This window comes from Accipiter gentilis, chromosome 23 (assembly GCF_929443795.1).
Source record: "Accipiter gentilis chromosome 23, bAccGen1.1, whole genome shotgun sequence".
Classification (NCBI taxonomy): domain Eukaryota; kingdom Metazoa; phylum Chordata; class Aves; order Accipitriformes; family Accipitridae; genus Astur; species Astur gentilis.
Genome location: NC_064902.1, coordinates 704,294 through 731,705, shown reverse-complemented (window position 1 = coordinate 731,705; position 27,412 = coordinate 704,294). Strand labels below are relative to the sequence as shown.

Here is a 27,412-nt window from a genome sequence, read left to right as displayed (position 1 = left end):
TGTAGGAAACTTGATCAAGTCTGAAAAGTCCCCATTTAGGAGGCAAAACTAGAGCAAAGAATGTTCCCTGCTCATTCTTCCCAAGTTTTATGTATTTTTGGCTGATGGAGACAAAATCAGCAACAAAGATTACTGAAGATATTTTACACAGCTGCAGTACAGTCTAACACAATCCAACCATGGGAATGCAAACTTACAAATAAACCTGCAACAGGTTTGTGTAACCCAGAGCTCAGATACTCTCAACACACTACACATTCGATAGTACCGACGCCTCATCGAAATATGTTTTTAAACCTTCAAATTACAAAATCCCAATACAAATTAAGGACATTTACTCACACAGGTTACTTTCCGGTAAATTTGAGCAGCATTCTGGCATTCTGAGTAAGGGTATTCTGAGGTAGCCATTTCCAACATGCACATTCCAAAAGCATAGACATCCACAGATTCATCGTAGTGTTCCTCATACATTTCTGGAGCCATAAATTCTGGTGTACCTACACAAACATGCACAAAAAGAATGTAAATTTTTTATGAAGTCTAAACAGCTTTAACCACAACCTTTTTCGCCTATAAGGAGTGTGCCCATTAGAGCTGTGTAAGGGTGCATGCAAGATTATTTCAAAAGAGGGAAGTAACTAGAATAAGCTCAAGCATCCTCCTCCAGGGAAGAAACCCAAAGTCAACACACACACTTACATACCCATAGCTCACTGGTAATAACACAAGGAGGAAGAGGAAGTGGGGAAAAAAGTATCAAAACTTCAAAAATTAACAAGAAAATGAGATATGGCACATTGCCTGACCATACTGGAAGTCATGAAATGGTTTCTTTTTCTGGGTGAAGAGAGGGATGTGTTCAGGCTTGTGGTGGTGAAAAGGAGAGAAGAAACAAGAACCTTCAGTCTTGTTTTTATCAATGCAAATGTTCTTTTTTTTTTTTTTCTTTTTCCTCCAGAGACACATAGCAACCAGCCAGAAGACAGACAGCACTTTGAAAGCAGGTAGTAACACAAATCACCTACAAAGTCACGCACAAAACATTAAACCTAATTCTGTCACTGGTTCAGTGGGACAAATCAGCTACTCACAGAATAAGGTCCTACTCAAGAGGGATTAGGGTGTCAGAAATCTGATGCAACTGGATAAATATTAAGTGAAGCACTGTACTTACTGCTTCATAATGGGAAATTGCAGCTTTATGACATGCAGTGACTTACGCCTGCAATGTTTGCACAGCAAACTACTCTGAAAAGTGTGGTCTTATAAAGCAAAAGGGAAAAAAATTAACACCTAGGTAATTTATTCCAGGAACTGTATCTCGTAAGGTAAATTATGCTTAGGAGTCAAGACTAATTTATTTCCTTTTTTACATTTAGAAAAGATGAAGGAAAGGAGAACAATGCAGTCATGTTTTGCAGGAGCAGACCAGCGAGCCGCAAGCACTGGGATGCCAAAAGGACCACGAGAGGTCTTGGACCATGCAAAGGACCCAGCCAAACTCTGCCCATCCAGCCCAGCAGCAGCCACCTCGGCACCCAACCTCCCCCCAGAGCCCTGCAGCAGCCTGGCGGGTCCGTCCGCCTTTTGTTACGACATCTCTACACCAGCAGCAAAAGCACAGCTGTAATTAAGTTAACATATACCGGGGAAAAATATTTCTCACGTTTGTCTGGGGACTTAAGTTTGTTTTTTTATGGCAACATAAACGATGTCCCTCAAAATTAGTGTCTGTCGGTAAAATCTCTGCTTTTGCACGTTTTCTGAAGTAGACTTGGCCTAACACAAAACAAGCCTCAGCACAAGCATTTCCCTAAAATTCATTTTGAAAAATTTGGGATCAGTCTCTCCCCTTGTTTATGTTCCTTCCACCTCAAAGATACTCATTCCTTCAGCCTTTGCAAATCAGACAGACCCATGTCATGAAAGCTTAACTTAGTACCTGCTCTTAGGGTTTTTCTCCCGGCTGTCACACGGGTGGTGGCTGCTGCTCTGAAACGGTTAACAACTACCACAGAGAATGTTTTTTTGGAGCTGCTACCTTGTTTTAGAAGGAACAAGACTCAGAGGCAGTGAATCTCATGAATTACGGAGCATTTAAAGCAAATCTGAAAAAGTGATTGCAATAGTCTAAGCAGAAAAGGAAATTCTTGACACCATTCCAAAACAGCACAAAAATGACATTTCCCCCCATCCCTTGGGGGCGGGAAGGAATACATACAAGTATCCTTAAACAAAACAGACCACCTAAACATAAGCTGCTCAGCATCTATTCAACTCCTCTTGGCAGAAGGAGTTTTGCCCTGGCTCAGCTCCCTGCAGAGATACACTGCAAGGTCAGATGAGCATCAGCGATGGCACGAACGCAGCAAGGGAAAAACTGGACCTCAGCCATGCTGACTTCATGCCGTTCAAGCCAATGTAAAATTGCAGCTACTAATATTCCTTTAAAGCTACTACATCTATGGAGGGGGCAGAATTACTCATCTCACCAGTGTTTCCAAGCCCTCCTAATTCTTTCCTGGGAGCAGCACTACTCATGGAAAAGATAAGCTCGGTTATATTGCCAAATGAATCCAGACACCTTGCCAGCAACCTGCAGCCCTTTACAGTATTGAATTTCTTTTAGACATGAGCGTGCTTTGACAGTGTTGTGGTAACAAACCAATTTTACAAAAACCTGTATTGGTATTACTGACATTATTCCCAGTATTGGTATTACTGATATTACTCCATTATGTCCCATGGACAATTGTTATACTGCAAAAAAAAATTATGTGAAGAAATACTGACCCTCAACAGAAAAAAACCCACCAATTATTAGAAGTAAAAAACCTAGAGAAACTTAACAGATATAAACCGACATGATCTCACTAAAATCAACAAGGTTAAGAGCAAACCCACAGTAGCCAAGCACATATCCAGAATTTCTATCATTTTGACTTCAAAGATACTGGACTCACTAAGCATTAAGGTCAATGCTTTTGTATAAATAATTGTAAGGAATTATAATCTCTGAAAATTTGAGATACTAAAATAATTATTTCAGCAACTACTACTTGAAAGATAGGATGCTATTTTCATATATAGTAAGGGAACAGCGGTTGTCACTATCAGTTTGCTAACTCTAATTACCTAGAATCAAATTTCCATTTATATTGTAAGCTGAAATACGACTACGTGCATTATAACTTCCCCTACTTTCAGCAAAATTTCTCAGGAATTTGCAGCTTCCTAGAACCATCACCTACAGATCTGAACAAGAGAGATTTGCTACAGAAGCTTGGGTTAAAAACACAAAATGTTTGAGAATTCAGGGAAACGTTACATTTACACAGAAAACATTAAATGTAACTTTTACAAGGAAACGATGTCCTTCGACAGCCATTCAGTAAACGTCCTCCCAGTTCAAGCAAACCCAGGTTCTAACACTCCTCACGCAGGCACCACCTAAGGGCATCAGCTATTGCACATCCTAGTGGAAATTTCTTTTAATTCGTACCTACTGAATTTTAATAAATTGCAAACGTTGTTTCAGCAGAACTCTGCCAGGATGGCGTCGAGGCAGGGACAAGCTTTGCAGTTGCCTGCAGAAGCAGCCTGTTTTGCTGATGCCCCAATAAACAGGGATAAGGTGTTCCAGCCAGACCAGCTCCCCTACAACCTCTCTGCAAAGGCGAGAAGCCCAGCTCCGTGGGGCACTACTGCCTGCCTCTCCCTTCGGCAAAAGTACCCGTCCCTATCCCAGCACCGCTGGAAGCAGAAGACTTCCAGGGGGCTTTCCCAGGCTTTTGCAGCACTCCCTTGTTAGGGAGAGAGCAGGGCATCCTTTCTCTTCCCTCTCCCCTCTCTTTTCTTCTCCCCGTCCAGCAGGCACCGAGCCTGTTCTCAGGAGGATGATGCACACAAGTTGCTGAGAACCGTTGCTGCTCCTTTTGAAGGAGAGCGGAGAAGGATTTGTGGATACCAAGTAATATTTCAATTACAGAACACACAAAAGAAGTGTTTTACCATTGTGATACAGATGGAAGAAGATGATACCATTTCCTCCTGATTGTTTTTTATAGTGGTGTAAAGGGAAGAGTCACAAAACCGTTTTAATCTCTACTACCAACTTACAAGTGAAAAAGCCACTAATGCAAAATGTGAAAGGCAGATATTAGAAAGACACCCGCTATACTAACAGAATGACGTCAAGGGGAACAGGAGGATTACCTATTACGCTTTTGGCAAACGACGCTCTCTTGAGGGTTGCCAGGCCCAAGTCTCCTATTTTCACAGATCCAGTTGGTCCAGTAATAAAAATATTGTCACATTTTAAGTCTCTGTGAATTATTGGTGGAGTTCTTGTGTGCAAGAAAAGAAGACCCTTCAGGATTTGCCGGCACCAACTACGCAGGACTTTTGGTTTCATCACTTTAAATCTCTTCAGATACCTAGAGCACAAATATAGACAGAAGTGGGTATAAAGAAAATGAAGTGTTATTAGAGATTCTAGGGGCTTGAACAGCCGAAACTCCATTCTGGATAAAAGCCCCTTCTTAGATGCCATAATAGCAGCTCATAAATATCTCAAAATTGAAAGAAATAGATCTTTTCAAAGGAGGAATTACAGCATTCATTTTTAGGCAGGAAGATAATAACCATTTTTGGTGCAAATACAACCAAATATTTACAAGTCTAATAGTACAGCAATTCACTTCATGCAGAGAAACGCTTTAGAATACGTTTCATATCTTCAAATCAGAAGAATACTGAAGTTTAATTTTAACCACAGGACTTTGACCTCTGTACCATGCACCTGCATTTTTTTCCATTTACCTAAAATACCGATTGGGAAGGTAAATTTTGGAAAAATGTAGAACCTGCTAATGCACTGGCAGAGTAGCACACTGGATATATGCAGTGATGAGTACTGCTCCCATTGGGGCTGCAAATCTGTTCCACAATTCATGCCAACTGTTTTATATCAACCTTAACAAGATTGTCAGAACCAAAAGCTATTAATTATTATTGTTTAGTAGATAACCTAGAGCACCTTCTGCTTCAAGAAGAGAGGCTACCATTCGAGTGCTATTTTATCTGAATTTTCTAACAAAACATGCAAATACAAGCACAAAAGCAATCGCAAAAACACACCCTGACAAATTGAAACGTCACAGGCAGAAGATAAAACACACCAGAGAACAGCTTCTCGTTGCACAACTGAAACAGGAGAGCAGGGAAGAGATGGAGGCCAAAATTCTTGCTGTCAGATCAATGCAGTTCAAACGCAGGGACAAGTGACAGACACCAGAGAACAGCTCCATTTTTTTCTTTTATCTGGAGATGCCTTTTTTCAGAATATGAAAGTAGGATTTTTCTAAAAATTTCCATCACTATTCTTAGCCTCCTCACCAGGAGCACAGTACTTACGTCTTTAGTGTTCCAGAGGTCATCAATTCAGTAACCAGCACGATGCATCTTTTGCCTTTTACACAGGATTCCCAGAAGTCATAAAATCTCACAATGTTTGGATGCTGTAGACCTTTCAACATTTCTGCTTCCTCTTTAAACCTCTGCCTCTCTACTTTTGTGAGTTTTCTGTCCTACAATCCAAAATAAGACATTATTAGTAGTGAACGGATAAAAATAAAATAAAGGCACTGCGTTGCTAGGGTATTCAGAATTTTAGATTTGTTTTACGCTTGTATCAAGAGCAATTATAAAATATTTTATGTAAGAGATGAGCAGTGTTTATGAACTAGGGCACTCGCCTTAAACCCCGTGTCAAGAAGACAAAGACTTGCCTCCGAACAAAGAGATGTCTGTGCTATGCTACGCTACATGACAGCATTAATATTTCAGACAACGGAAAAACACCCGTGGCTTGATGGATCAACACACAGCTATTTACTCCTTGTTTTGGTTTTGTGAAGCTTGTTATCCAAGAGACCAACACCCGCAGGATCTCATTGCCAGGTATGGATGTCCTCACAGCTAAGCTGCTGCTGTCTTTTGCAGCTGGGACCGCTCACCACCTTCCAGGGCTGCTCCTGGGAGCCACAGCACTGACCACCAGGCGAGGTCCCCCAGTAACCACACTGGGCTCCACAGCCCAGCCCAGCCCTCCGGGGACCAATTAAAACAATACCGCCCTCCAAAAAAAACAAACACATCTATTTTGCTATTTGTTTGCTGTTCTGCCTAGTTTTTCTTTAAAGCCGACAAAGGAAGGACTTAAAGCTGTCCTTCGGCCTTTTCTGCAGGCTGCACATCGGCCGCATGGAAATACTTATTCTTTTAGACTACAGATGTGAGGAATGTCATGTTCTATGGGTCTGGTTTTCCAGGCGCCTCCACCATAAACTCCAGGCTGTGCAGCGACCCTGCCAGGAGCACGCAGAGCCCAGCTCCTCCTCCCCACGGAGCAGCAGCCACCTCCTGGGCCACCTGAACCTCGTTAGCAGCACAGAGCCCCTTACAGCAGGCAGCTCAGATCCACGCTCTAGCCTCTTTACACGATGTAAAAGAGCAAAATGGGAGTTTTGCCGTCACCATCTGGTTCGTCTCCCCTGGACGGCTGGTCGGGCTGGGAGCGCTTCCCTCCACTGCCCTAGAAACGAAGCTTTTTCATTCTTTAAAGGCACAATTGTGTAACTGTTCTTACTTACAAAAGCAAGGGCTCACAAATCACAAAGATTAATTAGTTCATATTTTAACCTCAGACATTTTCCTTTTCTCAGTGCTCTTAGGGATGTTTATAAGAGCATGTATGTAGTGAATTAAATTGGCACCCAGCTGATTTGTAACCAAGATGCAGAGGTATCAGGCCACTGCCATTTTGATAGCCTGCCCTCATCTGCAATCGCAAAAAACTCAATACTGCAACCAGAATTTCCGTGGCTACAAACAACTCAGCTTTTCACGGAGACTTCACGAGAGGAGTAACGGGGTTGAAATGATGATGCTTTGCCTCTTCTTGGAAGACAGAAAACCTGCTTCCCCAGCGGTGCGCATGCGTAGGGGGAGCGTTTCCATTTTACACCGTGGCCGCTGAGAAGGTTCTCAGTTTTCTTTACGTTTTACAGAGCAGCATCAGAGCTAACGTCGCCCTGAGCAACAGCAGCCATCTGGGCTGGCACAGCAGGGTGCCCCGTGGGGACCGATGCCTGGATCCCCCCGCACCCAGTGGCACTGCTGGGGACAGGTGGGCAAGCAGCGTGCTGAATGCTGACAGCCCAGAGCAAGGTGGTTTTTCTGTGTTAAAAAAAAAAAAAAAGAAAGAAAAAAAAAAGAAAAAAAGGCAGGCTGCCTAATGAGCCAGGGCAGAAGAGCCTGAGAATTGCTTTCAAATCCATCACTTCTTCCCCTACTGCTGAGTTTCCTCTTAATTTAAACCCTGTAGAATAAATCAGACACACTGCTATTAAGGAGGAAAAGGAGCAAGTCCTTGTGTGAGACAGGAAGAGCAGAGTGTGGGCTAGCAGAGAAAGGAAAAGGCTGCAACACAGATCCAGCAGTTTTTTAAAAACCTTCTAATTAAAAAAAAAAGTAATACCATACCCCTTGACTCATTTCCAGATTTCTGAGCACTGGGAGAAATTTTCCACTGCTACTTTAAGGGTAACTTTTAAAAATATCCTTCAAACATTGCAGACAATCATATTCTGTATATTCTACATATTATGAGCGCCAGATCATTTGGGCTGCTGTCTGAATTCAGAGTGCTAAAACAGCAAGCTGGGCAACTGCAACAAAGTGATTCTGGAGGACAAATATGTATTTTATCTGTAACTACAGTAGAAAGAATCTGGATTTTTTTTTATCAGAATGATAGCTGAGCATCTTTCTCAGGAGAAAGCCTGGGTCCAGTACTAACACTTGAGAGGAGAGGCAAGGGCAGGGAAGACGTAGAGGCAGGGCTTGGGGCAGGGCAGCCACCCTCGCACGCCACGTTCCCCACCATGGGAAGGGGCTCCGGCGCTGTAAGGGCTCAAACAACCTTTCCTAAATTCCTCCAGGCTGAACCTGACCCATGAGTCGTTGGCTAAAGCATAAGCTGTTTCTGAAAGGGCTTAACAGTTGAACTGTTTTCGACTCTGTGGAAGCAGAAAAGCACCCATTTAACTGCATGACTCACTCGGGGTTTAATCCAAACCCAAGAAACCTTCACTGGGGTCACAGACACTTATTTCCCATCATATAATCCACACAAGGCGAAATGTCCTTATGCTGAAGGTAAGGGTGTAAGCCTGAAACAACCTTAGGACATCAAATTTTAAGATGGGGAACAGGATTCTTTGGAAAGGTCATGCCAAAGGAAGCTAATTCACTTAGCTGGATTTAAGGCATCCCTTTGCATAACCCAAATTTATCAAAATTCGGGGGAATGAAGCAAGTTTCCAGGTTCACCCAAGGAGTCATCAACTATCATGCTATCTGCAGCAGCAGATGTTTACAACATCGTACAGCTGAACAAGGAGGCTCACGGACGCCAACTTACACGTGACGGCCCTGCTCCTCCGCAGCTTCAGCAAGTGCAACAGCAGCATCACGCCGAGTTGACAAACAAGCTCGCTGCTCGCCCTGCTCTGCTGCATTTATGGCATTACTGCTGTTCTGAGCTTCCTCAAGAGACAAGACTTGAAACTTGGAAAACATTCCTCTCAATGTGATCTGGGAGATACCCATATTAGTTTGCAGATATCTACACACTCCCTCTCGTTTTAAGACATTCACACTTCTTGGCTCTTTCCCTCCTCATTGGGACACAAAGTCTTGGCTCAGGAGGTGACATTGTAATTTCATCTCAAATAATTGAAAGTTTCTCAAGCCTACCACTTAGCCCCAAGGTTTCTAAAATAAACTTCAACCTTCGAAAGTCCACAGCAATTGCACTGAGCTGGTTTAACTTTTCCAGACAAACTGAAGTTAAACAGAACCAAGCAAGAAGTGAGACAGCTGCTTGGTTTGTGTTGTTTCTCCATCTGAATAAACTGTGAAGAACAGTCAGCTTAAAAGGCTTCACTACAGACTTTGTCAGCCACACAGCTGGAATCAGAGCACCAGAGGGAGCGGGCACGGTAACGACGAGTTTTCTCACCTCCAGAGCTTTAGATGTATCAGCTTTGCAAATACCTACACAACGCAAACTCAGCAATCACCCGTTATTTTACTGCAACGCCATAGCTAGAATCATGCCCAGCAGCAAAAAAGCACTAAGTCATACAAAACACAAGAGCAGATAGGAGATTGCATCCACTTCCACGCAGCCTACAAAGCAGACTGGTTTCAAAAGGCATTCCCCAGTGCAGTCACATGGATCTGTGGTCAGCTGCCTTAACCCTGTGTTGAGAATTTGACATTTTATTATTGCAGCTACTCTGGGCTCCTGCGGTTAAGTGCTTACGGAGTGCTTCTGCTGGAATAAACCACAACAGCAAGCATTTGCGGTGCATCTCGGGCACAGCATCACCAGTCACACATACAGCCTGGCTGGCTGATTGCTCCATGATTTCACCTTTCATATAGATAAACAAGCCTTAATTGAGCTGCAGTTATACAGTGTATCCTTCACTATGAAGGGCAAGCCAACAGACAGATACTAAACAAGTGATTAAGAAGAGGTTATAAATTGTAAGCTACCTTTTCTTCATTAATTTTCCCAGCTTTCCTGTTGCAAATCAGATTATAACTGCATGGTCAGTTTTAAGCATCAAACCATTGAAAGCTATTCGCTTCTTTTTGGAAAGAGGAAATAATTCCCGATTAGTACTTTACAGCCTTACTCTTGGTAAATTACACACCCATTCAGAGAGACTGGAGCAAAACAATGTTTGTGGCAGGAAGCTACATTAAAGTAAATTTCCTATCCGTAAATCATATTTCTGCTAATCTAACACAGGTATGTTCTCTGCTTCTCCCTACTCATTGCAGGCAGGGTGAACAAATACCTCTTTGTTAATATAGAATTTATCCCTTCATTAAGTTCCTTAGTGGGGAACAACAGCAAAGACTGGAATTAGTAAGTAAATGTGTTAACAAAATGAAAGGGAGAGCTTACGAATTAAATTTCTGGAATGACACCCAAATTAACAGCAGGAACATGTTCTGTTAGTCATCCCCAAGCATCATTTCCTCCAGGTTGTAACATATGGGCTCTGACTAAGATTTTGAAAGTTATACAAGCAAGACACTGGCTTTCACCCGAGTCTTAAAAGATTTCTAAGAAAGATTAACAACTGAGGTCAAGTTTCTTGCCTACTTACTTGTGAGGGGCTAACAGATTTGGGAATAAACTATACCCTCACCCCATGAGGAAACGGGATCAAATGAAAGAGGTAAAAATAGGACCACACAAAAAATTACTTTTTACAGAGCAATGCCTGTAACCATGTAAGAGCAGGGTTTGAAGCACAGGTGTTACCAAACTAGAAAGTTGTGCTGGTTTGCAGTTTTGCTGTGTTTAAGTTCCTCCTTTTAAAGTCTTGAATTTTCAGTAACGTTAAAAAGAATTGAACTATTTTAAACAGTTTATAAGTGGCAATCACTTACGAATAAACTCACACTTGCTAGTGAGCGAGCCCAGGCCACAGCACTGCTGGCTTCAGTCTGAAAAGACCCTTCGCTATTTTGAGAGCTCCCTCCCCAGCCCCGAGGGGTTCAAGCTGTCTGTTTGGTGTGTTAGAGCCTCGCTAAGGACCCCGAGAGTCCTCTCCTCCTGCCCACACATTTGTACAAGCACATGTCCCTCCCTGCCACACAACTCAGATATCTTACCTAGACTTCTTGGCCTAAGGACTTCTACTTCTGTGTGCTTAAACTCACGTAGTTGTATTTACTGATGGTTATTTAATTTTGCCTAACAGGACAAAGTCCTCTTTTCGGAACAGAATAAGGTCTGTCTGGTGAAGCAAATAAGAGCAGCAGGTCAGTAGATGAGGGAAAGGCTCACCGCTGTCATGCAGAAGGTGTAACATCTCTTACCCATATTAGTGGTGAAGAAAAGGAAACTGAAGAGAAACTTCTGACACAGAACAGAATCAAATATCTAAAACAGCAGAATGAACATCTGTTCATATCATTACATTTTCACATCTGCATGCCAATATGTACATTTTCTTACGTACTGCAACTACTCTTCATATCAGAGATTGCCTTGAGATATGAAATCAGCAGCGGGATCCATTGACAGCTTTCTCCCATGTAGCCTGTCTATTGGTTTACTGTGAATTTAGGAACAGAAGTGCGGTTCTGGTCTGTCCTACAGTCACGAGTTTGATAGCGAGACACCCAGCTTGGTGGGAGCAGACAGCAGCCTTCCCAGACATCCTGCAGTGTAAGCCAAGAACTTGCTTTGCTCCAACAGTGAACTTAAGATGCGTTAGCTGGTACCTGCGTATGACTATTAACTCATTGAATTCTGTACTGTCAGTACTGTCTCTTCAGGGAAACGTCACAATTTTGCAAAAGTTTTCAAATTTAAAAAATTTGAAGGCCTTTAGAAATAAAGATTAACAATAACACATTTTAGAAGAACAAAATAAAAACAATTCTCTAATTTAAAATGAAAATTTTACTCATTTATTGCAATCACCTTCTGCATTTCACATTAAAACTTGTCTAATCCACTATCAGAGGAATCTAGGATTTCTCCCGAAGACATAACTGGGAGCAAAAGCAGGATCAGACACGCAGGAGTTGGGACTGTGAAGAGCTCCAGATATTACTGAAGGAGCTGCTGTCACGTACCAGCTCTATGCCTTTATTATTATTATGCCTATGCTATAAATTTTTAATAGCAGTCAGGACCTTTTATTCCCACACCCTGTATATTCAATTATAAGCACATATCATTTAAAGCGATCCTAAAGGAGAAATCCCCTTTCTGTGAACAGCAGATGCCATCAAACAACTTGCAAATCAGGAAGAAAATTTTACAGCTTCACTACATATCAGCATTCAGCCAACATTCTTCTTCACCAAGTCACCCTCGGTGAAGTTACAGCCTGCTATTTGTTAGCTGTATTAGTGAAGCACAGTGAGGTTTCCCAGTGGTAACTCATTTTCCAAATGCATAAAAAGCAGCCTTTGCCCCCAAGGATACTCACAATTCAACAAGCAGGAGCTAGAACAGGCTGAGAGAGATTTACTTATTTGCCTGAGTCGTTGCTAGAAATCCACAGAAAATTAAGAGCTGAATTTGGATCTTTACGGCTAGATCTGGCACCGTAGAAAAGGCTGAGCTTGCTTTTTTGCTGGATGCTTGCTATTTTTTAAATTGCTTAAGGGACGTGTCAAAGTCTTATGACAGAGGAACGATGAGATTCACGTCTTCTACTGAACATCAGAACTTAAACAAACTCATCCTGCAAGTGCAGGAGGAAGGGGAATCAACATCTCAAATCTCAACGAGAGCCGTGAAAACGCCCAAGAAACCCAACACCATGGGCAGAGACCGTGTTTTACAGATGAAAACCTCCCAACACAACTGCACTACGATAACCTATGATTAAACAAAAAAGTTCATGTCACAAGCAATTGAATTAATTGCAGGTAGCACCCCATTAACTCTCTTAATTACCAGTGCTTCACAGGTTCCACATAAGCTTGTAATTTTAGATGAAATACCAGAAACAGTTCAGGCTTGCCTCACAAAATGACTTTTTCAAAGGAAACTGTGAAATCAATGTGTGAAAAAAGCTGGACAAAACCCGTGACATCAGATCACCTCTGCTCACACAGAAAGAAAAAAAACCCAAACCTCCACATAAACATTTTAGACATGTTGTGAGAATTTGGTATTTTGGTATTGTCTGGAATTCACTTCTAAATCTAGCATTCATTAAAGTCTATGCAACAGTTTGTGCTGTTTTTAAAAAGCATTTTGCTTCATCTACTTCATGTCATCCATAAACACGGTATTTGGGCATGTAAAATGTCATAACATCTCAAACAGATGAAGCCAAACGCCGACGTGCCCATGACCCACCTGCAGCCAGCTCCTACTCCTGTCTTCCTACCTAGGGGGTCTGGAAGAGCACAAGCTGCAGGCTGGAAGACTCAGAAAGAAGGTGCGAATACCTCCAAGTACAACAGCTGAAGCCTTTGCAATTTTAACCCCTGTGGTTATGAATCGTCCTTGTTTTGGCACTGGACTCAGCTATTTACCGCGTGGCCAGACAGAGGAGGAGGTGGCTCCAGCCATCCCTTGGAGGCTTAGTCCTTCTGGCCTGGGCCACAGCACGAATGGAACGAGACATTTCAGTGCTGCTGCCTAAAAATCATCTTCAGAGAGCTGAGAATGAGGGCTGGCATTTCCCAGTGTAACACGGGTGTAACACGACAGATAAAACCTGCCTCCGGACCAGCACAGCGGCAGGGCGCTTGCATGAAGAGAGAAGCCATCCGATTTTTTTCGTCTTTCAGCTTCCCTCCTTACTCTATGGCAATTTTCAAATTGATTTATTTTATGGGTATGAAATCCCCTTTAGTTTCTCCTCGCTGTGCGCTTGCCAAGTAGAAGTCTTTCCTAAAAAAGAGGGGGTGCCGTTTCTCGCCTGTCGGGGAGACCCAGCCACAGGAGCACGACCGCCTTTCTCAGTCTTCCCAGGTGAACTGAAAACATTGCTATTTAACCCACATTGCCATTCAGCGTGTAAATGTTAATGCTCATTTGGCCAATAAGCGTTGCCAGCCAAAATTAACCCAGCACGAAGAATTAGCAGAACAAGGCAAGTTTCACTTAGCTTTGCCATGGCAAATTTAATCTGAGTGTGTCTCACATAGCATTCAATCCTGCCTTTCTAACAGGCAAACTTCATTTTCATCCCATTAGTGCCACCATTTCCCATCCTGCTATAAGCTAGCAATTCCGTACTTCAGTTTGTAAAACATACTTAAAGTGAAATATTCTTACCAGTAACTTAATTATAATCCACCAATAACCCTAAGTAGAGAATAGGATGCTCAATTACAGTCACAAACATTCAGAAGTAATAAAACAGTTTCACTGTAACCCGAGTGCAGCCGCATAACATGTACCTGCCAGCATCGCAGGTGTTCTGAATGGTAAAATCTGTCAAAATGGTATATTTGCTAAGACCCAACGGAAACGTTTGCATGACTTTACAGTTTCAGCAAAATACTTCGTAAATTATTAAAATTTTCTTTGCAGAAGTAGCAAAGCTGAGCACTAGCTAAACTAGATTCATTTCTATCTGCTGACACCTTATAAATAGAAGAACATAAATGTGACATATGTATAATGACTTTTAAATGTTTTTACTTCGTATTAGTTTTCATCATTCATGAAATATGCTAATTTAGAAAAGTCGCTTAAAACCAACCATTCCCTTTAGAACTTTTATTTAACAAGAAATGCAGCAACAGGAAATATATTATCACGTTTGTAATGGAGATCATTCAAGTCAGAACATATATTTTCTGCCTCCAAAATTACACCCTTGAACCACATTGGATTCGCTAATCAACCACAGGTTAGGCAGCCTTACCAATCCAAGAAGATACCCACTGAACAGGCCTTCAGAATTAGTCTTTAATTACAGCCTAAGTGCATTTATTTTAGGAAACTACCTCAAGAATTTTCTAATTAGGAAAAAAAAAAACCCCACCCCAAAACCACAAAACACCCCAAGACTCCCCACCAAACCAGAGAGCTGGACTAACACCATTTAACAGCCCCGCCTGTAGCAGGCTGTAGAAAGATATTCTCAGAGTTCTTCAAATCATGGTTCTTACACAGTGATAATTTGATTTAATTTGATCACTCTTCTCACAAAAACCACCTCGAGTCACGTAAAAGCAGGAGTTAAAAGCCATTTCTCACTTGTTCCTGTCCATCCAATGCAGCATAATACTTGAAGACCTTAAACCCATCAGCAAAGCAGAGCTGAGCCCAGGGGAGAACATCGGGATGTCCCCTCGGTCCCACCGGCCGGGGCTGCAGCAGCCACCCTGAGCTCTCCAGGCAAGAGAACAACTTTGCACCTTCTGTCTCCTCCATCCCCCCTATGACTGCAGCCTTTATTTAGCTGGACATATTTTATTTTCTTCCTGGAGAAGAGCTGTCTTGGTACACAAGCCAGGTGAGCAAGGAGAACTTGCCTACGCAGCCTTTGATATAAGTTCAGCATCTCATAAATTTTCCCATCTTTGTTTTCACAAAGCAAGTAAGACTGAACAAGTCCATGTGTGTCTATGTACATATATGCTGAAATTAATTATATTGAGGGAAAGGAATATAAAATAGCTAGACAACAGAAAAGTGATGGGTCTTTCCACAGACCTTAATTTAAACTGTAATAGTGGCTTAACGGACCCTAGAGAGAAACTTTTTCAGTTCTTCCTCACGTTGTGGCCTGCTGAGCCACCTACTCATAATCATTAATTCATCTGTGCCCATGGTTCACATCTCTAAGACACGAAAAACCAATACGGAGTTCCTTGGTACACTCTGGAGATCAATGGATAAGACAGATGCACCACAACCAGCAATATCGTGAACTCTTCCTCCACCCACTCGCTTGTTTGCTGCTAGGGACCTGTTGGGGGAGTTCATTGGAAGAGGATACAGGAAAATAGTCCTTTAACATGACTTGCTCTTTTTGTTTTGGAAAAAAAAACAACCCCCACACCAAAAAAACCTTGCAGAAGGCCATATTATTGCAAACATCCAACTTAAACTCCTGCACGTGGTAAGTCAAGAGTCTGAGAGGCCTCAGAGCTGCCCCAGGAATGCTCTGCTCTCGTTCCAGCCCTGCTCCACAGCATGCAGCACCCGAGAGAGGAGCAACTGCTTGCTGCTGCTGGAAATAAGATTCAACAGAAAAGATATGTGGGCAGGATATTGTGCAAAGATGAAGGAACAAGCCATTAGGCCATCTTTTCTGCTGTAACAATTCAGTGACTGGAAACAAGCATTCCCTGCAGCATGCTTGCAAAACTCTTGGAAAGCAGGGACAGGGACCTTTCACTGCCACAAAGACACTGCAGATTGGGGCATCCCAGCTCCTGAACACTTACGTAGTAGTTTATCTGGAGTTTGGAAATGTCTTACTTGGGAACCTTTTTAAACGCTGAAAAGAGCTGTCACTTTTTGTGCATTCCTAATACCACCTGACAACCTATTAGAAAACACTCAAAGGTGAACGCTACACTCCTGGCCAGGAAACATTAATCAAAGTGTCCCATAGTGGTTAAGAATTAAGCGGAAAGCATAACATTTGTAACAAAAGCTTTCCTTTTTCTTTCTTTTCCCTCCTGCAAAGCTTGACATTCTATAGCCTGCCCAAAAGAATAACACTAGCTTGTCAGCTAAAACATACTAAAAGCTAAAAACTTAACTTCTATCCCTTGAACAGGAAAGCATGAAAGGGTAACATCAGCACATGAAAGGGTAACATCAACATTGGTTTATGAGAAACAGAACTTGGCCACTTTCCAATGAGATTGTATGTTTGGCTTGATAAAGACAATGGCATTGACATAATCAACTCAGATTTCTGCAATGCATTTGCTTCACATTAAGAAAGAATAAGAAAGAAACAGAAAATATCCATTTAAATAAATCAATTAAAAATCGGGTAAGCGATCAGTCACAAAATAGAAGTTACACATATAAAAATACACGTCCTTGAAGATTTTCAAGAGGTTCTGCAGGGCTTGGGTTTTGTTCTGACAAAGCGGTTTGTGTTTTTATAAAGAACTGTGAAGGAAGCCCATCGTCACTAACAGATCTTACACTGCGAAAAGGGGAGGAGAGTGCTGAAGCATAAAGATGACAGGTCACAAACAGGGACGGAGATGCTTGGGTAAGCCAGGCGCAAGCAGCCTGACCACACTGGGCTGGGAGGTGGTGGAACTCAGGCAGACCACAGGGCCGCTGGTGAGGGGGCCGCAGAGCCGGCCTTGCCGAGCGGTATCCTACGGAGGCCGGGGGAGGCCAGCGTGGCCAGGCAGAGCCAGCCAGGCGCACCAACGCCGGGCTGGCACAGGAGGATGAAGCAAGGAAAGTCTGGCCTCTTCTCCTGCCGCAAAACGCGTGTCCTGGCGTGGGCCCAGTCTTAAGGGCCCAGTCTTAAGGATGGGCCGCGAGACGCACGAGGACTCACGTGGTGTGCTGGCCATGGCTGAGTTCAGTCTGCGCAATTTATCCGAGAGAGGGTAAGGGGCTGTCAGAGATTTACCCAAGAAACACGTACAAACCGAGGTACCTAGGAGACTCGACTGGATGATCAGAGTGGCACTTTCTGACTCGAAGTCTGTAGCATAGTTACGTTACAGTCATAGTTATAAGATAGATACCTTTGGCTAAGGTCCCAGAATACTAATTCAAATGCTAGTTATCAAATGCAAACAAGATAGTTCAAATCTTGGCTAGACAGGACCTATGAAAACATGAAGTCAGCAGCACCAAATCTAAACAAATGTGATCAGTGCTTAGCGATAGGAGTTCCTGCAGCCCATCATGACAAGAGTGTGAAAACTGGATAGGGGAAAAAAACCCAACCAAAACAAAAACCATAGCTTGCACTGGCAGATTCATAACTGGTGGGCATAGATACATTTTTTATGAGTCAGTGTGTTCAGACCCCTTGATCACAGCTGTTTAATACACTAAAATATGTAGCCAACAGAAGTTTGGATTTTATGACGTGATGCAAGGAATGTTCCATACACTGTATTTAACAGAGAGCATCAGACATTCAGAGACTCTACAGAAAGCAACATTGATCAGAAAACTATGAGGACAAAGCACTGTGTGTGAGTTTATGAAAGATTTCAAGAACAGAATCATAGAATGGTTTGGGTTGGAAGGGACCTTTAAAGGCCATCTAATCCACCCCCCCTGCAATGAGCAGGGTCATCTTCAACTAGATCAGGTTGCCTGGAGCCCCGTCCAACCTGACCTTGAATGTTTCCAGGGCTGGGGCATCTGCCACCTCTCCGGGCAACCTGTTCCAGTGTTTCACCACCCTCATCATAAAAATGTCTTCCCTCCATCTAGTCTGAATCCAGTCTGAATCTACCCTCTTACAGTCTAAAACCATTACCCCTTGTCCTATTGCAACAGGCCCTACTAAAAACTCTGTCCCCATCTTTCTTACAACCCCCTTTAAGTATTGAAAACTTAAAATACTTTCAAATGGGAAACTTATGTTATGGAAAAGAATGGCCTGGTAGTTTGGGCTTCACAGTCATATTTCATTGAGTAGTGCAAGGAGAAGACGCTGTCAACAGAGACATCATTTGCCAAAAAAGGCTTATTGTATGTTTAATCACATATTATTTCCTACATTTGTAATACCCAATACTAGCTAGAAAAGCATACAGAAACCCTCCTCTCTCTGTTCTCTCTCACTCCCCCAAAACGCTCTGCAAATAGGGAAAAAAATGCCAAAGCCAGCTTTACTCTACAAACTCCCTTAAGAAGGGGGTATATAAAGATGACGCTATTCTTGGCTATCTTGCACACTCTGTAATGATGTGTACCTACGCAAAGCAAATAAAAACTCTTTTCAATTTGGCTCATGTTTGACTTCAAGCGCAAGGTACTACAGAACAGAACCCACCTACAGAGAAGTAACCCAACAGAAGTGTTTGCCCTTCTCTATTAATTTCAGTAAATAAAGACTAAAATCTCTTGAAACAACTAAAGAAAAAACCAATAGTGCATACAAATATCATATTAATTTGAGTGACACCACATGGTTTGGTTGCTTGCATTTGTTGTTTTTTTTAAAGACAAATTGCATTGCCTGCAAAACATAGGATTGAAGATCCATTTAGTTCAATGCACATTAAACAAAATGGTTCTGTATTCAATAGACAAATAATATTACTGCTAAACACTTTCATTAAGGAGTTATAAAGTTGTTTTGTTTTGGTTTTTTTCCAAAGATGGATCTCTTTGCTCAGTAAAAGTTAACCGCCTATAAAACACAAAATACAGGATAGTGAAAAACTTGACTAAAAGTTAGGAAAAATGACCTGGGAACTCTGCCTAGTTTTCATATGATTTTAAAACACTTAATAATTATTCTTTAGCCTTTCAAAAACTCAGGTATTTCATCTCTCCTTAGAGATTTTCCTATTAATAAAGACCAATCAATATGCCCTTTTAAGACTGCAAATGCTGGTCTCTCTGAAGTCCCTGTAGCTTGCATAGCATGAAAGCTTTTTCCTAGTATGAAACAACAGCTTAATTACTAGTGAAGGAGAACCAACAATTCAAGTAAGATATTTTTTAATCACCAGCAGTAACGGACGCTCACTATAAAGAACGTAAATCCTGGAGCTGTGTTTCCCACCGTCCCCAGGATAAACGACAGGTGAGTACACGGAAGGGCTTCACGAGTCAACAAGTTATTGTTCGGTCGTGGGGAAAATGGTACTCATACATGAAAATGAAAGCACAGATGTCTGCAGAGTAGACTGAAAAAAAAAAAAAGAATGCAGTGTTTAACCATGTATGACAGGACATTACTAGTAATTGTCCTACCCTGGGACAAAGAAATGTTGTAGGATATATCCTTGCAGGAAAATGTTCGAGACAGTTACTGAAATTAAAAGCAAAGCAGATACCCTCAAATGATTCTATTTACCTCTTTCTCAGTAAAATCATCGTTTCCATACAGCACCACTTCTATAGCACTCACTCAGCTTTGCCCTTTCCCGCTGCTCAGCCCTAGGCTGGTTGGCACCAGGCAGCCTGACCCTGTGCTCACCCAGCATCACGCCTCGTCGTCTCAGACCACGGAGCTACCAAGCTCATGTGGAAGAGCAGGTCAGGAACGGTTACAGATGCAGTAAAATGAGGTTTAGGCTGCAGATGACAAATTGTCACCGAGAATAATTTTAAAAGCTTCCTGGGGACATCAAAGAAAATGGTGACGTGTGTGTTTTGCATAAAGTGCTTTTGCTCAGAATTTCCAAAGGATACAGTCTCTATGAAACAGCACTAAGAAGAGATTTCAGACCCTCTATGTGTGCATTCATGGGTCTCAATTTTAATATTTTCTTCCTTTTTAATGAAGTATTAAAGATCCCACTTTTATGTTTGAATTGGTTCTTTTATAGTTTTTTTCATTACACATTTTCTATAGCCATTTCAGCAAAACCTGAATTAACACAAGGTACAGCAGATGGAGAGGATGAATGAGTTTAAGTCTCTGAGTCTAATTCAACTCATCCCTAGAGTCACCAGGAATGTCTTGTCATCGATTCTTGCCCAATTCCTCCCAAACCCTCCCCATTCTTTTTGTACAATTGCATAGTAAATTCAGGTAAGATACCGTGATAAATAGCACAAATAAGGCATGAAAATACCTGAAAAGCTTACATAAGAGGGCAGGGCTGTCTTTAAAACTCATTGGCACATTAAAATCCAAGGCCACGCACTCATTCGCAATTGACTCTACACAAGTTCAAAGCACATGCTGCAGTTTCTGACTTCAGTTGCATGGACTGAAACAGCAGTTTCTGCTTTAATTTTCAGCTCACACTGATGTGTATGCTAGGGTAACAGGTACCAAAGTAGTTCAGAAAATGCATTTTAAAAAAACAACACTGTGCAGCTTGGCAGATGTTTATCCTAGTGTGCACACAACTCTCTATCAATGGGCTTCACTCTCATGAAAGCTATGAGGGATTTCTGAGCCTTCATACTAGCTTCCTAAGGAAAGCTTTATTATAAATATCATGCAGAGTATTAGTGTTCATTTCTCAGCCACGCCAGGACCACAAAGTGTTTTACAGATGCTAATTTTGCCAGGTCACAATTTTGCAGGATGAGACAGATGCAGGGAAAAATCACAGCCAGTCTGAACTCATTTGGGCTGTCCTTTTTTGCAAGATTTCCATACAGGACTATCCATATACCCGTGGTACAGCCAGCCAGAGCCCACCCTGCAATCCTAGTCGCCCAGAACACGGTAGCTTTATTGTGCCTGTACAGCCTAACACAGCCCCATTTGAGAGTTAGTCTGAGCGCAGATTGACCACTTGCCTCAGATCCCTGGCCATCATGCAGTCGAGCGCTCCATTTTCTGGGGCAGAAATTTATAGACTCAGAAAGGGAAGATACCCAAGGAAACCTGGGCACTTGACAGCTCTATTCGTCTTGCAGGAAAGCGTCCAGGAGCTCTATTTTCTTCCTTCTGGTGGTAACCATACCTCCAAGCTCTCAATCCTATAAATCATTACCCTGTTAGTATGCCAGGCAGCACCAGATTGGACACATGACGCTTATCTGACTTAACACCATCTGCCTTCGTGTATGAAAGAACGGTTCAAGTCACATAGATGCTGCGTTACTTTCCAGAAGAGCACTAGTGGAAGTGATTCATGCCATTACCAAATAATACTGTACATGTTCTGTTAACAGAAGCACAAGGACCCATTTTTGGTTAAGAAAACACTGTCAAGGTCCATTGGTTTAATTTTATCCTGAAACAGAAGCATATGGAAAATCATCCCATAGGGATTGGTGGTATTCTTCTAAACAGATGTTCTTGCCACAGGAAACATTTAGAAGGAAACCAGGTGTGATTGATGAGATGGCTCACAAACATAAACTTTTGCCACAACAGGAACACCATTTCCATTCAATCCCTGCACTATATCAAGGCTTTAGAAGAAAGAAAAGCAACTGTATCACTTTGACAGAGAGACAGGAAGCAAGAAGGGCAAATGCACACTCATTTGTGTCCTTATAGAAATAATACTGTGTGTTAAAATAATGCCTAGTAAAACCAGCAATAATCTTTCCAATGAAGTGTTATTATTTCACAAAAAAAACGTTCAACATAAAGATACTACAGTAACCAATTTAGAACTGATTTACCATTATAACAAATCAGATTAGTTTCTCTTTTGTTATTACTACTGTCTCTCTTAACCAACCCTAAGTTAATAACCAATGATTTCTTCTGGTCTATTTACTTGGTTGCTTCACTAAATATGTGCCCAGCCAGTAACAGGAGACCTAGTCTCAAGAGATGAGGCTTTGTGAAGAACCAAGCATTAGCCTCAGTGTTTTAGCCAAAAATTACACATTAATGCTTCATTGCTTTTGGGATTTAAGTGTTGCATTTTTCCTGTACTACAACCAAAACCCAGCATGTGTGTTCTGACGGTATAGACGCCAGCTCTAAATTTTCAAATTACGCTGAGAAGAATCTAGCAAGACACTTGATACACCATGCTCAGGAAGATCCTGTCCTTACAAACAGTGACCTTGGCAAATGCTCACAGACGCAGCATTTCTAGAAAGTATCAAGAAAAGACTCCTTCATCCTGCAGGCTTGCCATATGATGCGCAGTTATCCTTTCAAATTAAGTCATAGAAACACGGATTGAAAACCTTTTTCCAACCCTGTCATTTAAAAAAAAAAAAAAAAAGGAAAAGGAATTGAAGACTTGGCACAAGTGGGCTATTTAAAACAAAATCAGAAAGACAGCAGTAAAAGTCAACATCTACAGGGAAAACACTACCATCACTTCCACAGCCATAGAAATGAAGCTTGGGAAAGTAAGGATGACAACAGTAGTTCATGTATGACCTCATCGCTTTGGGCTGAAAGGTAAGCCCCAGGGGAACGGCAAGACACAAAGAGCCAGGGCCATGCAACGATGCTGCCCGCTCCCCTTGCTGGCTCCTCTGCTCTGAGGCTTCAGTGTTGCAACTGCTGAAGCACCCTGATCATCTCTGCATGCTGAGAAAGTTGGACACTTTACTTGCACAGAAAAATGTTATGCTTAAAAACAGTTTATACAGAGCATATAAGCAACCATCAGGTTACATCAGTTTACCTCCACTCTCAAGTTCAAGGCTCCGCTGGTATCAGACACTGGGGTTAGTTTTCTGACTCTGAGCCTCCAGCTATTGCAAATAACTCCAATGAAAATCAAATCTATAAACCAAAGTGTAAATGCGTAACCTGCGAGGCATCATGGCTCACAAACAGAATGAGAGCCTTTCTTCCTCATTTTTTTTAAATAGGAAGCACTATCTGGAAAACACAAAGCTTTATTTTTACAGGTATGTTCAAAGCCCAGTGATTCATGCAGTTGCAATCCTGACCTAACTTCAGGATACAACAGACCTTTAAAAAAAAAAAAAAAAAAAACCAACTAAACAGCAATTCAGAAGCAATATGAGCACTTAAAAAAAAGAGATTTCCAAGTTAAAGTGATTTTTTTTTTAATGTTTCTCTCTCTGAAGTTTCTACTTTGTGCTAGTACGTTGCAGGTGCTGGATGAAACCTGAAAATTTTGGCAATAAGGCTCCTGACTTTTGGAAAAAAAGACAAGCAATAGCTCAAGCTCTTAGCAGGAACAGTTTCTTCCTGTGGAAGCCTCCTACATAACTTCTGAGACTGACTGCAGGACATGACAGATAATCTTGTTCATAAATTCAGCAAACTTCATCTTAAACCAGTTTGAATTCTTGTTACGCCACTCCTAAAGCAAAGCTGTGCTAAAACCTTATTCCTTCTCTTTGTTTAGTTTACTCAAGGCCAGCTGAGATACACTGCTTCCCAAGCCAACTTCATCCTTTAGCCTTCATGGCTCTCTTCCTTCTAGTGAGTTTTCCCTCCCTTTGCCTTTCTACAGAGTTATTACATCCCCTCTTGGTTTGCCAGGCTAACCGAGCTGAAGTCTAGCCTTAATTCATAAGCAAGGTTCTCCATTCACTTAACCACTCTGGTGGCCCTACATGACATGTTCTTCCTTCTTGAAGACAGTGACCTCAACTGTAAGGGTAGTCTCTGCACACAGACAAGTCTCTGCTTCTCTTAGGTGCTTGATTCCTCTGTAAGCAAAATGGGGACAATTTTTGTTGGCTGGGCTATTGAAGTTGCACTATAATCCTTGCACTATCTGAAACCAGTTCAACGCACTCTTAATGAAATAAATGCAAATATACTTTGCCAACAGCTCAATTTAAAGATGACTTATGACTGTTTGGTTTAGGTTGGCTCCTCACCAAACTAAACCAAACTTACATAAACCATGTGCTGATTGAAATAACAATGCTCACAGGACTCACCATATCAATATAAATGCAAACCTTGTAACCCTGAATACATGACCAACGCCATAGCACAGAATAAGAGAATTCCAGCAAGTGGGTCTGGAAGTCACCGGGAAATATCACTAGTCTATTCCCTTGCTCCAAGACAGGAGGAATGATTTCTACATTATTCCTGACAGACCTGTACACCAACTCCAGTGAGTCTCCCTAGGGAATATTTGTCAATGCTTAACTGCTCTTAGTTGGAAAGTTCTCCCTTTTGTCCAACCTACATCTCCCTAGTTTCATTTTAAGCCCATTAATTATTTGCCTGTACATAGCAGGCACAAAGAATCATTGAACTGCTTCTTTAAGTAGGCTTTTGGGGTTTTTTACAGATGCTATTCTTCAAATACCTTTATCTTCAGTACCTTTATCTCAGTTACCTCCTCCCCAGACTGGACAAACCATCTCTCACTACCAGCCATGTACTCCAGATCTCTGCCTGCTGTTGTAACTGAATGCTGAATTCTGACTAGTCCACACCTTCCTTGAAGTGAGATGCATGAAGTGGTTTGCACCAGATAGCATGCTGTTAGTTATCTAAGGGAATTGTCCAACATTTTATATATTAAGATTGGGAGATCAGAGAACATCAGTTGAAGGCAGAGTTCATGATTCACAACCCGCCTCCTGATACATATCCCCACTTTTGGGAAGAGCAGAGATTCAGTGGTTGTTTCACAGATTCTTAATTAACATTAAATCTGAAAAATAGACAGCATTTCAATGGTCAGCAGCCAGTTGAGGTTAATACGACTGTTCGGACTCCGAGCTGTTGATTTAGTTGACCTGTGGGATCTGGAACACAATACTGGTCTAATCCATTTTCTGGAAAACCTTTCAGCTATCTTGGTGCACTCACTCTGCCTTAGAACCACGGGACGAGACACCTCAATTAGAGGAAAAATCCAGAAAAGCCTATAGGTACTGCAGGACTTGGGATGCTAATCTTTAAACAGAAATAGTTTTTCAGAAAGGTTTGAAGAGCCTCATATATCACAATTAGATGCTCTCCTAAACAGCAGCTCAGAGGGGATCGTGCTGCTCATTCTCATCACCTCCTTTCCTAGTGACTCAGTTCACAACCGTTCCATCTGGGCAAGCTCACTCGTTTGCATCTTCCCCCCAGCACTGCTGCTTTGTGCATGAGATGCCTGCCTTCGTTTCCCACCGCGGCAAGGCAGGTGACGAGTCAGACAGAAGAGATGCTGCTCGGGGAAGCAGCTAAGAGCAGCACAGATCCCATGTCACACCACAAACGCAGAGAAGAGGGCTCAGAGCTGTTCCATCATCCACTGCAAATGTAACGCATAGGCAAGGAGAAAGAGCAATTCGGGCAAAATGTTACCCAGAGGGAAGAAAACCTGCAAGCCCCATCTCATGTTAAAGAATCAAGCCAGCTCCCACCCAAGTGAAGGAGGAAGGATAGGATTCAGACGATGCCAGGAGCGAGGGGCTAGGAAGGCGTCCCCCGCTCCGACTGCACGCTGCCCACAGTTCCCAGCCCCTGGGCTTCTCCCTCTCCACAACCACCCATCCCCATTTCTCCCAGCTCCTCATTCCTCTCCTCCCTCCATGCCCTGCCGAGTCCCCAAGTCACCCCTCTCGCAAGCATCCATTCGTACAGTTTATCTTCCCTTGGAAAACACTTGGAGCACCTTCTCAATTTACTGCCGCACTGACATTACATTATTCCCTCCTTACCTCCCGGAAAAAAACAAAACCAAAACCCAGATCAGTGCAACGTGATTTCCAACAGTGGCCAAACTCAAGCTGACACAGCTGGGCATGTATCAGGTTCAAGGCTACTGTATAGCCTGTAACGATAACTGGCCCATAGGCAAACCAGCGGGGCAGAAAGGCCTCGGTGTGCCGGACGCAGACTGAGGCACTGCCACTCGCATGGCAGTGGCAACCAAAGACAACCAAAGACCTTAATTAACTCTTTCCTGACCTGCATTTTCCCTCTGCTGTGCCTAAAGAGTGGCAAATAGTACACGAACATTTGAGGATCACAGTCTGCAATAATCAAATTCCCCTTGCCTTGTGCGTTGGTGTTAAATGTCGAGCCTGCCTTTCCCAACCGGTCACACTTTAGCTGTCCTACAATTTGCTAGCAGACAACAGGACTTGTTGTCCTTCACATCCATGTTATGTAACTGTGCCTCTGCATGTGGACAGATCTCTCCAATATCAGCTTTAACCACATTTTCCCACGTACGTTCATGGCAATTTTGAGAGGAAGGAACATTAGGAACTCGCTCTCGTGAATCACCGCCTTGCCTTAATACCACGTGTGACTGTGCTGTCAAAGTCTGCCCACCAAGAGAAACAGCCTCTGCAGAAACAACCCATGCAGGGGGAAGAAAAGGTCTTAACGGCAGTCTAACCTGAAGCTCTATCTCCAGAGAGGGTCTGTTAGAATTCCCTGTTTCAAAACAGCTCAAATTATTCACCTGTTTGCCTGTGCCAGCAGAACGGCAACGGAGAGCAGTGTCCACAGGGCTACCAGGAGCCTCACGACCACCACCACCAACCATGAACCCAGCCTGGTGGCCCGACCGCCGACCGCTGATCCCTTCACAGCTTCGTTCCCATCCCTGAAATACCGACACAGGCATTGCTAAACCAGCATGTTTCCTAGCAGGTAACCCAACTAATCCTTGCTTTCTTGCACTGCTCCGTGCTTTGCCGGGCTCCCTCTCCCCAGGCTCGCTGCCCTACGGACAGAGGGTGGTCCAGCGGAGACCTGACCAACCCGCCGGGCACACCGTGCAGAAACGGAGAAGATGCAGAGCCCATTCGGGGAGACAAAGTCTCAGCCTCTGCTGTCAAAGCTCCATTTCTAATGATTAAAAAAAAGATACCTCAATAAATTCCTCTTAAGGCGATCTCTGTTTCTCTGCAACAGCTGAGAAATACTGGGCTTTTATCATAGAAGAATCTACTTGATTTTTTTTTCATATTTTTAACCTCATACAGAAGATTTTTCATTAATTGTAGAGTATTATACAGTACAGCCAAGTATTACAATGTGCCTTGCTTTCTTTATAATAAAAGTTTGATCTGAGACATAATAGTGTATTTAAATCATTGTGTAAAGTAAGGAAAGTATTTCCTCACCCAATTAAATTTGCAGGCTCTTGAGAAAGAAGTTCAGGAACTTTTCAACCTAAAAAAGATGGGAAAAACAGACACGGAGAATGCATGTGATCTCAAAAAAAAAAGTGTGCACTTAACGGAGCTTAACTAGCATGAAATATGACTTAGAAGTAATTATAGGAATAGGTCTTTTCAGAATTTAGGTAATATGCTGTAAATATTTTC

General features: G+C 42.4%; 1 protein-coding gene across 16 annotated transcripts in view; it reads right to left on the bottom strand.

Annotated features, from left to right (window-relative positions):
* WNK2 (WNK lysine deficient protein kinase 2) overlaps positions 1-27,412 on the bottom strand; it is a 117,335-nt gene that overhangs the window by 70,740 nt on the left and 19,183 nt on the right. For all 16 annotated transcript variants that reach the window (XM_049826274.1, XM_049826276.1, XM_049826262.1 and 13 more), the window contains exons 3-5: positions 5,419-5,591; positions 4,219-4,439; positions 343-500 (exon numbers count right to left, since the gene is read on the bottom strand). In XM_049826274.1, coding sequence (XP_049682231.1) covers positions 343-500; positions 4,219-4,439; positions 5,419-5,591 — 552 coding nt within the window. The remainder of the gene's footprint in view (positions 1-342; positions 501-4,218; positions 4,440-5,418; positions 5,592-27,412) is intronic.